General features: G+C 51.3%; 1 protein-coding gene across 1 annotated transcript in view; it reads left to right on the top strand.

The window, feature by feature from the left end:
* The window catches only part of LOC128912523 (TGF-beta receptor type-2-like), a 34,732-nt gene extending 20,013 nt beyond the window's left edge, over positions 1–14,719 (top strand). The window contains exons 3-7 of the mRNA XM_054208574.1: positions 3,367–3,569; positions 7,591–8,390; positions 8,507–8,648; positions 9,881–10,008; positions 14,269–14,719. Of these exons, the coding sequence (XP_054064549.1) occupies positions 3,367–3,569; positions 7,591–8,390; positions 8,507–8,648; positions 9,881–10,008; positions 14,269–14,481 (1,486 nt within the window). The 3' untranslated portion in view covers positions 14,482–14,719. The remainder of the gene's footprint in view (positions 1–3,366; positions 3,570–7,590; positions 8,391–8,506; positions 8,649–9,880; positions 10,009–14,268) is intronic.
* The last annotated feature ends 231 nt before the right edge of the window (positions 14,720–14,950 follow it).

Raw genomic sequence — 14,950 nt, 5'->3', positions numbered from 1 at the left:
ACTAAAAAAACATCCATTTTGCGTCTGCCCAGAGTGATTTTCTCTTCTTTCCCTTTTAATTTGGCTGCCAAAGTGAAAGCCAGCCAAGCACTTATCACTAGGCTTTATCTCAACCTGCTAATTAGCGTGAATGCCGTAGTACGCCCCGCTTTCAGTAGGAGTTTGCCTCAACATAATTGTCGCATTATGGACTTAAAAACAAAGCAAAACACAAAACCAATAGGAAACCCAAACAAACAAACAAACAACATCCACCCCCTGCCCCAAATTCCCCTACACGCAGATGGAGAAGCCACCTTAAATCCTGGGTAGGCAATCCAGCATCTTGCTGGGTTTTCCCATTGACCGCCTACGTATACAGGAAAAAGCAAGACCCCCACAGCATAAATCCCCGTGCCAGGAAAGCAATCCCACGGCACGGGATGGGGCTGTACCTCGCACCATGTATCAGATGGAGTGAAATAGCTGTGGGGTCACAAATAACCTGCCAGCCCCGCAGCCTCCTCCCAGCATCTCCCACCCCATCCTAAGACCCATCCCGAGATTGAGATCCCTGCAGGCAGGGCTCACCTCCAAGCCAGCCTCGCTGCCCGTTGCTCACTTGCAGAGGCATATTTGGATCATCTGAACTTGTCCCACGTGGGTATCACAGTCACAGCAGCAGCTTTGGCCCCATGCTCATGAGCAACACGCTCACGTCCTCCAGCGTGCCCAGCCTGGGCAGCCCATGGAGGAGGGATCGCACCCTCTTGGGACTCTTCAGCTGGAAGCTCCTCTAACAAATTACCTGGGAACCCCAAGAAAATGTGGGGAGCACTGAAACCAGGGGACTTCACCAGGGAGAGGATGACAAATTTGGGTTCTTTCCCACGCTTTTATGCCTGACTTCCCTGCTGACCTCAAAGGCATTGTGAAACCTCTCCATACCTTCACCCTCCCACTTTGCACCGCTCATTTGGAAAGCGGAGCCTGTCCCTGGAAAAGTTGTTAATGGTTGTAACTTCCTTTGAACGCACCCAGGAGTAGCTGCAACGCTTGCCAGCCACCCATAGCCCATGTGGGGCTGGTCACCTCCCACTGCTCGGACTCACCCGAGGGCTGCCCTGCAAACCCAGCCCATGCTGGGTTACCCTGCCTACTCTGGGGAAGGCTCCAGAAACAAGGGTCAAACCCTGATGGTCTGCTCTTAGCTCTTAATTAGCTCTTAATTACCCACCGGCTCTACAAGGCAGGTGCTGATCCTCCCCATAGAGGGCTGCATCCCAGCTTGTGTTTCCCCAGCCATCCAGCCCCGAGCTGCTCGGCATGTCTCATGTGCCCTGCCATCAGCCGGTGTTAGCTCTGCTCCAGCTCTTCAAGTGCAAGAGGCTCCATCGTGACACCAACACCTGCCTCCTAATCCCATCTCCAAGCTCCAACTCCTTTCAGCTGCCATTATCCACCCCACAAAGGGACATAACCTCATTCTTGCTTGACCACTCCTACATCCACCTGGGCACCCCGGTTTTTGAGCATCTCCACAGTTTGCTCCCCAAAGCTTTTCCCTCACCCAACTTGGTAAACAGCAGGTGGAGATGAAGCCATGGGTCCAACAAGGATGACTCCACCATGCACCAAAAGGAGCTCCCATGTGCCGGGATGCAGCTGTGCTGGACCCTCTTGCCGAGCTCCCTCGTGTTGAGCCAACACTGCTCAGATCTGTTGGGAGAGCTGGAGTTTTCCAGCAAAACAAGTGCCCTGTGCTCTTGGATAACAACCAGAGCCAAACCCATCCTTTTGCTCTACCTGTGACACATCTCCACGGCTTTAACAAGAGCCTAATCTAGGTGTGGCTGAACAAACAATGTGGCACATGAGAAGGACCTAACCTGGCTGCTGAGCATCAGCGGTTAGAAAAGCTGTAAGGATGTCAGCACTATGGTGCTAGATCACTATGGAGCTGGATCTGGTGCTATGAGCCACATTTCAGCGAGTAACTGGACTTTCATGAATGACACCTTTTGGTAACAGGCCTTGAAATATTTCACCTGTTCTCACTGCACTTGCTGAACACTTGTGTGCACTTAAATGCAACACAGGCACTGGGATATTTTGCATCTCCACTCCAGAAAGGGAAAAATCTCTTGGGAAGTCTTCACGCCCCCAGCTCCTGTCTCTCAGCTGGTGGGAGGGAAGTCTCAGTCTCCCCTGGATGATGTTGGGACCATCTCTGACATGGGTTATTACATGGAGCTGAAGAAATACACAGCAATTGAAAAAAAAAAAAAAGAAAAGAAAAAAAAGCAGAACTGTCCTTTCTTTTTGAAACAAAGAGCAAATTCTCTAGAAATGCCCAGAAATTTCACTTTTACCCCCCTCTTAATTATCTAAATGGAAATAAGGAAGAGCTAGGGCTTATTTGCCATCGCATCCCTGGCTGTGCTGAGCCCCAGCGCTCCTCTGCCCCAGACCCAGTGAGGACCGGGACATCACGTGACACAGCAGGTTTAATTCGTAGTTGCTCGGTGTCTGAAGCCGTGGTATAAACACAGACACAGCCCCACGGTCCGGGAGTCATATCGCCTTCACGTTATAATTTGGCATCTCCAAAGGTCAAGCCATTTCTAGAAATAGCCCCACCCAGCAACTGAAGGGCTCTGCTCCTGCAGGTGGCCAGAGCAAATGGTCCTGCAAAGACAGGGCACAACAACCAGCAATTAGCCCAGAGAGACCCCAGGGATTGAGATGGTGCTTACGGGCCCCACCTGCACACAGGGGTTGAGAGGAGCAGGAGGGAAGCATGAGCTAAGTGGTCGCTGGCAAGTGGCCACCATGTCCCCACCTCTCACCTTTTTACCCTGCACAGGTGAAATTTGGGCAGCAGAGACACCAGCCCCTCCTGAGATAGAGATGTTACGACTTGTATTGCAGCAGAGGTGACACAAGAGGTGGGACCCTCATTTTGGAGGGGTTCCTTAGGTCCATATAGCCCCAAAACCTGCTGGCCTAGCAGCTAGTACTGGTAAAGAAGGGATTTTTCCCCAAACACTGTGTGGGGTACTCAACCTTAGGGTTGGCACTACCTGATCCAAGGTGTTGTTATGAACTGGTGAATTATCTACTGGAAAAAAACGGAGTCCCTGGCTCACATCCTACTATTGGCATGTGCTAAACATTTGTCTTTTCACCATTTGGAAGAGATAAAGGGCTTTAACAAAGCCCCTCCAAAGCATGTATATTTATAATTATACCAGAGCCGCTGCATACAAGTAATTTCCTACATGGCTTAAATTGAATGATCTTAAAACCAAGTTTAAGACAACATGCAGGTGACATGAAGGCTGAGCCACAAGACTAACATTTTGTCGGTTCATTTGGCATGTGCAGGAGACAGGACAACGAGAGCATCAGGATCAGCACGCTCTGCCACAACCCCCACCGCCCCATCGAAAACCTCATGGTCCCCAACTACAACACCTCGCGCTGCATCATGACCCATCAGCCCAGCGAGGAGGGGATCATCTACATCTGCGGCTGCGTGGACGAGCAGGAGTGCAATGATAAACTTATCTTTGAAAACCACACCAATGGTGAGTACTTTTGTTGGTGTTATTTATGGGGGAAGAAGCACACAGTGCCAATGACAAATAACTTGTATTTCCAATAGAATCATAGAATTGTCTAGGTTGGAAGGGACCTTTAAAGTCATCACGTCCAACCATTAACCTAATACGGCCAAGTCCACCACTAAGCCATGTCCCTAAGCACAACGTCTACGTGTCTTTTAAATATCTCCAGGGATGGTGATTCAACCACCTCCCTGAGCAGCACGTGCCAATGTTTGCTAACACTTTTGGTGAAGAAATTTTTCCTAATATCCATCCTAAACCTCCCTCGGCACAACTTGGGGCCATTTCCTCTTGTCCCATCACTTGTTACTTGGGAGAAGAGACCGACCCCCAGCTGGCTACCCCTTCCTTTCAGGGAGTTGTAGAGAGCGAGAAGGTCTCCCCTCAGCCTCCTTTTCTCCAGGCTGAACAACCCCAGCTGCCTCAGCCGCTCCTCATAAGACTTGTTCTCCAGACCCCTCACCAGCTCCATTGCCCTTCTCTGGACCCGCTCCAGCACCTCAATGTCTTTCTTGTAGTGAGGGGCCCAAAACTGGACACAGCATTGGAGGTGGGGCCTCACCAGTGCCGAGTACAGGGGGACAATCACTTCCCTAGCCCTGCTGGCCACACTGTTCCTGATACAGGCCAATATGCTGTTGGCCTTCTTGGCCACTTGGGCACACTGCTGGCTCATATTCAGCCAGCATTCAACCAACATCCCCAGGGCCTTTTCTGCCGGGCAGCTCTCCAGCCAGCTCTTCTCCAAGCCTGTAGCGCTGTATGGGGTTGTTGTGACCCAAGTGCAGGACCCAGCACTTGGCCTTGTTGAACCTCATACCATTGGCCTCGGCCCATCGATCCAGCCTGTCCAGATCCCTCTGTAGAGCCATCCTGCCCTCAAGCAGATCAATACTCCCACATAATTTGGCGTCATCTGCAAACTTACTGAGGGTGCACTCAATCCCCTCGTTGATAAAGATATTAAAGAGAACAGGCCCCAGTACTGAGCCCTGGGGAACACCACTTGTAGAGTAGAAGATGCAATGCCAGAAGGAGCTCTTTCAGCATCTTCTTTGATCTCGCTATGTAAAAGCTAGGTAAAATTTGTACCCCATTACTGAGTCCAGTATTTTGTCTGTGGCTAAACCATCCCGCCCAGTGATGCCTCCGGCATTGCTCTGGAAACATCAGGCGATGGAAAATCCACCGTATCTCTCGGTAGGCTGTGCCCTTCAGCGCAGGGCGAATCAACCGGGGAACCCAGAAGCTGATGTAACCCAGCGTGAGTCAATGCTCTGGAAGCTTTAAATAAACCTCACTGGAGCAAATCCCGCCCCGACACACCCACAGGAACCGCTGGCGTCCACCACGGCTCCAACCCAAAAAGATGGTGATGCCAGGGCTCGGCGCTCGGCTGTGCCTCCCCTGCCGCTCTCCTGGGGGTCTCTGCAGCAGCGTTTTCCTTGGGCAGGGATGGCCAGAGCCACCTCAGTGCTGCACACAGATGTGAGCACAGCTTGGCACCCCTGTAGATGCTTCTGCAGATGGCTGGAGGTCCAACAGGAGCTGTAAAGCCACAGGAGGGAAAACTAAGAGGCAGCTCATTTCTGAACCTCGGGAGGGCCGTGTATTTTGGACGTGCTTCCAGCTAGATCCCGAGCCTTTGGGGGCTTGTCCAAACCTCCCTGACTCCAGATGGACCAGGTTTATCCAAGTGCCCATCGAGAGTCTGACCCATAACAAAAGCAAAGCGAAATCCCTCTGATTTTCTGTAATTACAGAGCAATGAGATGCTGAAAATGAGCCTAAGCACAACCTGCAAGTGGGAGGCATGGCTTCTCCCGCAACGCAAAGAAAAATGAAAAAAAAGGAAATAACGTAAAATGCAAATTCTCAGAACAAACAAGCCACTTTTAACGAAGGCAAACGATGCTAAATTTGGCAGTTCTTTGCTGCTTCCCGAGCCAAACATAACAGGTACGCCGACTTCTAGGGAGAGATAGTCAAATCCCAAAGCCAATGCTGGGATATGTAATTTCACACAAAAATGACAACTGGCTCATTGGAAATGCCACCCCCACCGAAGGCTTCCACAAACAGCCTCCTCCTGCCAGCCGGCACCGAAGGCACGGAAACTCAGAGCAAGAGCAGCGCAGGCCTTAAGCAGTTATCTCCTCCTTGGTTTGGTTTGGTTTGTGGGACCAGCTTGGGAAGCCCCAGACTCAGAGACCCCATTGTTTACATCCTTTTCTTCTGCTTTAAAGGATCCTTTGCATTTTAAACGTTAACTTATGATCATCTTCAGCGGTATAGACAAAACACTGAGCACAGAAATACCTAACAGAGATGAGTGTTTCTTCACCAGCTGAAGGAGGCAGATTTTTTTTTCCCATTTCTTGATTTCTTAAGCCCTGAAAGCACAGGTCTGGGCTGCTGGGTGGCACTGCCCTAGCAGGAAACCCCGTCAGAGCTCAGAGATGACCCTAAAAGCACACAGCAGCATCGTTTCCTAAAGCCACGCAAGCAGGAGCCCAGCAGACACCTTGGGAAGACACTGGGTGGGGTTGAGCACGCAGAGTCCTCTCCAGCCCTGTGCCATCGGAGCCCAGCCCTGGAGGTCCACCTCCCCCTGGCAGGGATGGAAAGCCCCACGCAGCGATGCTCAACAAGGCGTGGGTTTACAGACCCACAGTTACCACCAGCGCAGCCACATTTGGTCACCATGGCCGTGGTGGTATCCACGGGCTTCCATCGGGAAGGGGCATCCTCGCGAAGGAATTTGCTGAAGTTGTGTTAACTTCCCCTTTTCAGGACTCGTGCGTGCAACTCCTTTAAAAATATCTTCTCTTTCTTCAGAGTTTCAAAGATGGGATCTAAAGCATCGGGTAAATCCATTAAAGCAGTAGGTGATATCCAGGCCTAGCGCTTTCCAAAATAAACATATTCCCGAGTTAGTTATTGATTTATATCAGTTTAGGTTGATCTTGTGGTTTGAACCTGATGCCTATTTTAGAAACGCTTTCACAGCCTTGCAAAAATTAGCTGCAGCACATTTTTTTGAAATTTGCCAAGGAAAATAGCTAAACGCTCTGTTTTTCCAGAACCTGAATTATGATCTGCACACACTGAGGTCAAGCAGCGAGAGTTTTGCTTATGGAATGATTCTTATCCCTCTTCCCCTGGGTTATTATACTTGGCAGAAAAACCTCTGAGTAAGATTTTACTTGAATATCTCTACTGAAGTCAGCATGTTTATTCCAGGAATCGCGAACATCAAAGGATCAGACAATTATATGTTGTGCGAGGGTTAGGGCTTTTTGTGTGCTCCCCCCCCCACCCCCCCGCGATGCTCTGAAGGCTGACAGGGGTTTAAAAGAAATAAAACAAAAGCAGCCATGCCTGCTCGGTTGACGGGGGTCGGTGTTGTAATGTGGCGAGGAAGGAGATGCCAACGCTGGCAGACAGCACTGAAATGATGCTCCTTTACGCTAATTATTGTGCACAGCATCCTGGGGGGGACACCGGTCCTGCACCCAGCCCACCCCCCATCCAGCATCCCTGCTGGCCCTCCCTGCGCCATGGGTGTCCGGCAAAGCCCCAGCCCCAAATTTGCTCCGTTCGAGCCTTGCCTCAGCTTTTATCTCCTTTATTTCCACCCTGGCTCCCCTCGCCGTGAGCACAAGTGGTGCTTGGGAGCCACCAACAAGGCGGCCGAGCCATTTTGGTGGCAGCGGCTGGATCTCACACGCTGCACTGCCCGGCCCTGAGCCCTCGCTTGATAAATGGAGCTAAATTTGAGACCTAAACCGAGCAGCTCCCTTAGTAACTGCCTGCATCTGGGTTCTCTGCCGGGACGGGGTTTGTGCGCTGCCTGTGTTGCAGCCCCGCAAAGGGCTGCGCGTCGTTAACGGCTTCGCATATTTTCCTCCTCCGCGTGACGAGAACGAGCTGTTGCAGGCCCGCGGCGGCAGCGCCCTCGCCTTTGCTTTCCTCCCCGCAGGCTACTCCATGCTGCAGAGCAAAGAGGTGATCCCGGTGGCCGCCATCAGCCTCCTGCCCCCGCTGCTGGTGGCGGTGATGATCACGGTGATATTTTACCTCTGCCGCACGCAGAAGCGGCGCAAGAGAGCCAAGGCGTGGGGTGGGAAAACGGGGCAGCCCCCGGCGCTGCCGGAACCGGGGAAGTCGGCCGAGCGGGAGGAGAAGTTGTCAGTGCTGATGGACGAGAGCCCGGCTGGCGCCAGCCCCACCAGCCGCTCCGCTGAGCTGCTCCCCATCGAGCTGGACGAGATGGTGGGCAAAGGGCAGTTTGCAGAGGTGTGGAGGGCCAAGCTGAGCCACAGCCGCTCGGGGCAGTACGAGACGGTGGCCGTGAAGATCTTCCCCTGCGAGGAGTACTCCTCCTGGAAGAACGAGAGCCAGATCTTCACTGACGCCAGCCTGAAGCACGACAGCGTCCTGCGGTTCCTCACCGCCGAGGACCGGGGCGCGGGGCCCCGCCGGGAGTACTGGCTCATCACCGCCTACCACAGCCGGGGCAACCTCAAGGACTACCTCTCCCGCCACGTCCTGAGCTGGATGGACCTGCAGAAGATGGCGGGCTCCCTGGTGAGCGGGGTGGCCCATCTCCATAGCGACTACACCGCCTGCGGCAGGCCGAAAATCCCCATCGCCCACCGGGACATCAAAAGCACCAACGTCCTGGTGAAGAATGAGCAGGAGTGTGTGCTCTGCGACTTCGGCATCGCCATACGCCTCGACCCTTCCCTGACGGTGGATGACTTTGCCAACAGCGGGCAGGCAAGTATGACCAACCAGCTCTCCTCAGAGGGAACCCTTTGCAAACCACCCCTGGTGGCCCCATGGCCGAAGCCCTCGCCCACCTCTGCTAACCCCTCTCTCCTCTTTGTGGGCAGGTGGGCACCGCCAGATACATGGCCCCAGAGGTCCTGGAGTCCAGGGTGAACCTGGAAGACCTGGAGTCTTTCAAGCAGATGGATGTCTACTCCATGGCCCTTGTTTTGTGGGAAATGGCCTCCAGATGCGAAGTGGTAGGAGGTAGGAGCATCGCACCAGGGTTGCCACATGCCTTTTTGCTCCCTTCCTCCCCGTACGGGGACGTGGCTCACCCTCACGTCCCTGGCGGTGGCACGGGACCTGATTTGGGGTGGTAAGAGGCTGCAGGGCTGCTAAGAGCTGGCGGTAGATCCTGCCCTGTGTGTCACAGCTCGAGGGGGCTGGCTCAGTGGCCGAGGAGCAGGACGGGACCCCAGGGGGTGACCTGGTCCAGCCCCCGCTCACAGCCGGCCAGCCGCCAAGTCACATCCGAGTCAGCGCTGGCGCTGCAAAGCAAACCGAGCATAAGGAGCCGAAGCTGCCTCCTCCTCCCTGGCCACAAGCACTTTTATTTTTTTTCAGACAACAGCAGAGGGTTTATTTTGCAACGGGGACTCACAAACTCCAGCCTCCAACAGAGCCACGTCCCCCCTCGGTTCCCAGAGCCACATCCTGGCATCTGTAATTGCGTGTAGCAAAACATTTCATTATCTGCCCAGCTGTTAGCCCCTGCCTGACCTTCTGCCTGCTCCCCTCTCTTCCCTTTTTAGCGCTCTCTGGTTCCTTCCCTATCTCACCTACTTGCAATACAAGCCCATGGAGATGCAAGAAGCTCCAATCCTCGTCAAGAAAGCTGCCCCAGCTGCCCCCGTGTGCCCCCTGCTTGGCGGTGGGAGAGCCTTGCTGGCTCAGATGCCCCGTGCATCCTTTGCCCCCGAGCCAGCATCCCGAGCCATCCCTCCCGACTCGCATCTCACCTGCATTCGCACCTGAGCAGGATCTGGCAGAAACCAGGGTGGCCTCTCACCTCTGCAACAGGGAGTTTCTCCTTGGCCTCTCACGACATGGGGTTGCCCTTCTGGAAGGGCCATTTCTCCTCTAAGCCGATCCATGCACACAGCAGGAATCTGGATGCTGGTACCGTAGTTGCTTCTCCCATCTTTCACCAGCACAACACAGTTTACCTGCTCAAAATATGTCTCACCCAAAGACTAAGTCCTTCGTGGTGCATCTCTTGGGTTCAGGAAGGTGGTCAGATGGTTCCTCAGTCTTGTCTCTGAAGACAACCTCTATATGAAAACCCAGCACTATGTTTCTGTGTTAAATTGTTTCCAGATCCGTCTATTTTTGCAGACTGATAAAAACAAGTTTATTCTCATCCAGTGGACCATACCAAAGCAAAGCAGTGAACGCATAAAAAACATCCCGTAAACACTGCTGTTGCTTCCTTGCAGAGGTAAAGAATTATGAGCTGCCTTTTGGGTCAAAAGTCCAGGAGCAGCCCTGCGTGGATACCATGAGGGACATCGTGCTGCATGGCAGAGGACGCCCTGAGATCCCGAGCAGCTGGCTGGTGCATCAGGTAAGCTGGGAGTAGCTGGATCAGAAAAGAGCAACCCATATTGTCCCACCCCAGTAATCTACCTGAGAAATTATTAAAGCTGTTATCAAAGCAAAAGTGGGCAGATCCCTGGACACACAGCTCCTTCCTCCTTGGCTGGCTGAGCCCACCTAAGCCCCACAAGACACAATTCCCTGGCGTTTAAAAACCATCAGCCAGGGGTACAACAAAATTTAATTATTAATAAATTGCCCTGATCGGGAAACGTTAGGAATGCCAAGCGATGGTATTCAGTTATCTTGCAGGAAACAGCAAAATGGAGCATTTTAGTCCAAGATATCCTCGTGAAACAGTAAATTGTGAGTCTACCCCCTTTCTCCCATAACCTCCGTATCGAGAAACCTTTAGCTCAGGAAACACGCTGTCCCTCGCACGCAGCCATCTCACAGCGGGGACAGGAGAGAAAGGTGCATCCAGCCTCCTGCCCGCACGGTTGTGGATGTTTCAAGCTCAAAATTACCTTTAACACGAGAGGTCAGGACTTGGCACGGGAGAAGGAGGACCTCTGCGAGGAAAGCATCTTCCTGGAGTGAAACAATCGGGAACCACGCCTGAAGCCGAGAGCCGGGAACCTGCGAGGCTCAGGTCTTGTCAAGGGCAAGTCTTTCACCAGCCTTCCACTCAGAGGGTCTGAAAGCACAGCGTTTCAGCCCAGAAAGCATAACCCAGCGCTCTAGAATAGAAGTACTGCAGCAACGACGAGCTCTGCTCTGTTGAAACCAGTCCCAAGCACGCCCAGACCAACCAGCTCCAGAAACATAGCTACCTCCTGGCCCCGACGTGGTCCTCTCTCCCCCAGGTCCAGTACTTTCTTCCATGCATTGAGGGCACAAGGGGTATCGGGCACGCTGACCGTGATTTTTCAATCTTGCCTGACTTCCCGTACTTCTTAAATTTCACGTGTCTTATGGAAAAACACCATCCGCTGATCAACAATTCAGTTCATCTGAAAAACAAGCTGGAACACTGAGCCCGCTGGCTCCCCCCATACAACACATCGCTCCCGCTTCCGCTCTGCCTGGGTGGCACACGAAGCCAGGCTTTTCAAAAGGAGAGAGACAACTTCACGATCTTAGGAGGCCAGGTGTTCCCTACAATATCTCCTCTCTAAACCGTGTTTGTCCAAAGACTCGCAACCGACCTGACCCGCCAAAGCTGCAAAGAGCATCAAATGAGTCCGTGGCTTCTGCTGGGCCATCAGTGAGTTTATCAGTCGGCAAGTCCCTTTCTGAAGTTCCCCCAGCCTTCTTCCTTGATGAAGGCAAATACGGGAACTTCAATCAGCGCTGCTACATACATCACAGATGTTCAACCTCCCAGGGTCCCTGATAAACTTGGAAACCACAGGGAAAATATACTGAGGCTTAGCTTGTGAAAAAATCACCCTCTGATAGGGGCTGACCACGGCTGCGCTGTTTGCTGAGCTGAAGGAGGGCTGACTGCAATCGCCTCCGAGAAATAACCGTGCCGTAGTTGGGTTGGTCGAGCACGTAAACAGAGCGAGGTTTATAAGGCAGTAACTTTGATTAGACCACCTGATATTCACTGGGGAAGAGGAACAGAAAAGCCACGTTGTGTTCCTGGAAGTTTGCCTCCAACTAACTTCGGCTGATCTAACAAACGTCTCCTGGCAAGCCCGGCTTCACGGGATTTTCCGGGCATTTTGCAACCAGTCCCTGGGATGCGGCATAGGGCAGCACCATCTGCTGGGAAGCAGCAGAAAGCCACCCTTTGTGCCAAGGGCTTCCTTAGGAGTCACAGAACGGTAGGGGTCGGAAGGGGCCTTCGGAGATCATCTGGTCCAACCCCCTGCCAAAGCAGGGTCACCAAAGCAGGTTGGACTGGAACACATCCAGGCGGGTTTTGAATGTCTCCATAGAAGGAGAGTCCACCACCTCTTTGGGCAGCCTGTACCAGTGCCCTGTCACCTTCAAAGTAAAGAAGTTTTTCCTCATGTTGAGATGGAATTTCCTGAGTTCCAGCTTGTGCCTGTTGCCCCTTGTCCTGTTGCTGGGCACCACTGAGAAGAGTCTGGCCCCATCCTCTAGTCACCTGCCCTTTAGATATTTCTAAGCATTGATGAGGTCCCCTCTCAGTCTTCTCTTCTCCAGGCCAAACAGACCCAGGTCTCCCAGCCTTTCCGCAGAAGAGTCAAGGGCTTCCTGCGGGAGGAAGCATTGGGTGACACCAAAAAAGGGTGACAAATTGCTCACCTGAACAGGAAGCCCTCACAGATGTTCCCATCAACGAAAACAAGTTTGATACAGAGCTCCAAACAATACTTCCATGTTTCAACCGTCAGGATCCCTCTCAGTCAAGCAGGGGCTTACATTGTTGGCCACGGTTTAAGATTTTCAGCAGACATAAGCACTGATTTCCCTGACGGAGCTGACTCGCCCAGCGGGCTGCCCACCAGCAGCTCCAGGGCAACTGTTCTCAAAGCTGCACAATAAAGCCCGTTGAAGAAATTTATCCCCAGAGTTTCCCAGATAACTTACACACACCTTAAGCCCAAGCTTCCACCTCGCTTATTTAAAAAATATATCACATACAAAAAAAAAAAGTGGTTATTTAGGCCAGGTAAATTCCTGGATGTGGTTCACGAGGCAGCTGAACAGACTGTTGTACTGGCACAACCAAAGGGCTGGTGTGGAACAGGAAGGAGCAGTGGGAGCTTAAGTCTCAATATTGCCACTAAAAATATACTTGTAAAACTCAGCATCCTTTGAAAACCTGAGATATCAAATATAAAACCCAAACTAAGTCCCTTTTGGGAGCGTAACAAGATGTTCCAGTTGTACCGCTCAAAAGAACATCATCGCTACTTACAAGGCAAGCTGCAAATAAATGTCATGATTTCAGGGCAAAATTAAGCACAGAAAATCTAGTGACTAAACCATACGGCAGCGCTGTGTTCTGTTTGAGAAAAGGCTTATTTTAAAAGCTTCGGCTAAGCTAGCTCATTTTTGCATGTTAATCAATTATCCTCAAATCCTTTCAACTAAGCTAATAAATGAGTGACGTAAGAGGTGCTGAAATGCACCATCTGTCCCTTACACTGCACAGTCCTGTTCTCTCTAATCTGGGTCCATTACGGAAGATTTAGCAGGAGGAACCTTATCGGTGAGCGGCGAGTTCAGAGGAAGGTGCAGAAGGACAGATGACACTGATGGTACATCTCTGTAGCACCTGCATTTTCCTCTGGTGTTGGGTCTATACGAGACACTTGGGTTCTCTTAATTGCAAATTAAGAAATACACAAAAACCCCTGAAAAACGTAAAGCTTTATTTAGAATAATGATTTTTCCACTGTGTTGCAACCTGGGTTGACAATGATGCAGAAAGCAATAGCACATGACAGGAATTATACAAGCAAAGGAAGGTTCAACATAGCTTCTGGTGCTAGCGGTGTTGCTAGCTTAAGGGGGGGAAAAATACCAGCTGAAAACTGCCATTTCGTTGCTAAACCCAAAATTTTGGGACTCTCTTCAGAGCACTAAACAGTTGGGAAAAAGATTATATTACTAGGAGGCATAACCATTGCAACCGAGAGGAACTGAGCACGCTGAGAAGTTCCCAATCCCACCCAAAGCAAGACACTATTTTGTGGCGAGAAAGCAAAGCTGAGCTGCACCCTGCAGTGACCGTTTGGCACGGCGCACCCTTCCAGAAAGCTGCTAGAACATGAAGTCATATTTAAGAAGTTTAATTCCAAACTTGCCTTTGAAACCTCCCCACCATCCGGGTGCAACAGCCAGGGCACAGGCTTGGAACCCAGGGACCTGGGCTTGGCTGCCAGCCTGCAGGTCACCATCTGCACCTCTCCTGCCCTTCCCGGTTTTAGGATGTTCCAATCTGAATGGGCAGGGCTGAGACAGGAGATGGAGGGCCTAATTCCCTTGGGTCCCTATTCAAGTCCCACAGTTGATACAAACCAATTTCCAGGGAGTGTGGAAAATGGGAGCGGATCCCAGGTGAGCCGCGGCTGCTGCTCTAACACAAGCAGTGCCGTAACAGTGTGAGCGTTGGCACTTGCCACAACTTCCAAGGCTCCTCCTGGGCTTAAGCTTGGCCAAAAAAAAAAAAAAAAAAAAAAAAAAAAAAAGCATTTCTGCAGGAAGCTGTCACAAGTATGGTCAAACATTGTGGTTGCTTTAGATCAGCTTCCAGCTCCTCTTCCTCCTGCCTTCAGATCTTAATTTCAGCCCTTCTGACTTGCAGGGAATGCGTTTTCTGTGCGACACCATCACGGAGTGCTGGGACCACGACCCCGAGGCTCGACTCACCGCCCACTGCGTGGCCGAGCGCTTCAACCTGATGGCGCAGATGGATTGCGATGACATCCTCAACAACAACACGGACAACGAGGCCAGCAAAACAGCTTCTCCAGGCGGGGAGCAGCAGGACAGTGATGGGAGCAGAAATACGCAGTGACACAGCTGGCAAAAAGCCTTATCGCGAGAGATGAGAAGATAAGCGAGAAGCGTTTAGCTCATGGGGGAAAAACCCAGCTTCGTTTTTCAAAATGGAACTAAGATCTAGTACATAACTTATTTATGAGATCTGTTTCCTCCCACAGATAGGGTGAACTGTGGAATCAATACTTTGGTTAAAGTGCAACATTATATATGAACTGATTTTGTACTTACTTTAAATGTATAATGATGCAAAGCATTCCTTTTATTATTTTTTAAAATAATAATGTTTAATCTTTTATTAATAAGCACCTGAATTCCATGTCTATCTTTTGAAGTCCTTCCACATTGCCATCATGAGTTTCTCTTCTGCTTATTCTGCAGAGATCAAGACAACTGTTGATTTTCCTTTCTTAATGGCCTCCGCACATACACATCCCTCCCAAAAAAAAAAAAAATTCTGTTGTAGCAGCAGGAAAAAGAAACAA

The sequence above is a fragment of the Rissa tridactyla genome, chromosome 7 (genome assembly GCF_028500815.1).
Source record: "Rissa tridactyla isolate bRisTri1 chromosome 7, bRisTri1.patW.cur.20221130, whole genome shotgun sequence".
Taxonomy (NCBI): Eukaryota; Metazoa; Chordata; class Aves; order Charadriiformes; family Laridae; genus Rissa; species Rissa tridactyla.
The sequence above is the reverse complement of the archived record's forward strand: the minus strand, read 5'-3'. Positions and strand labels throughout refer to the sequence as shown.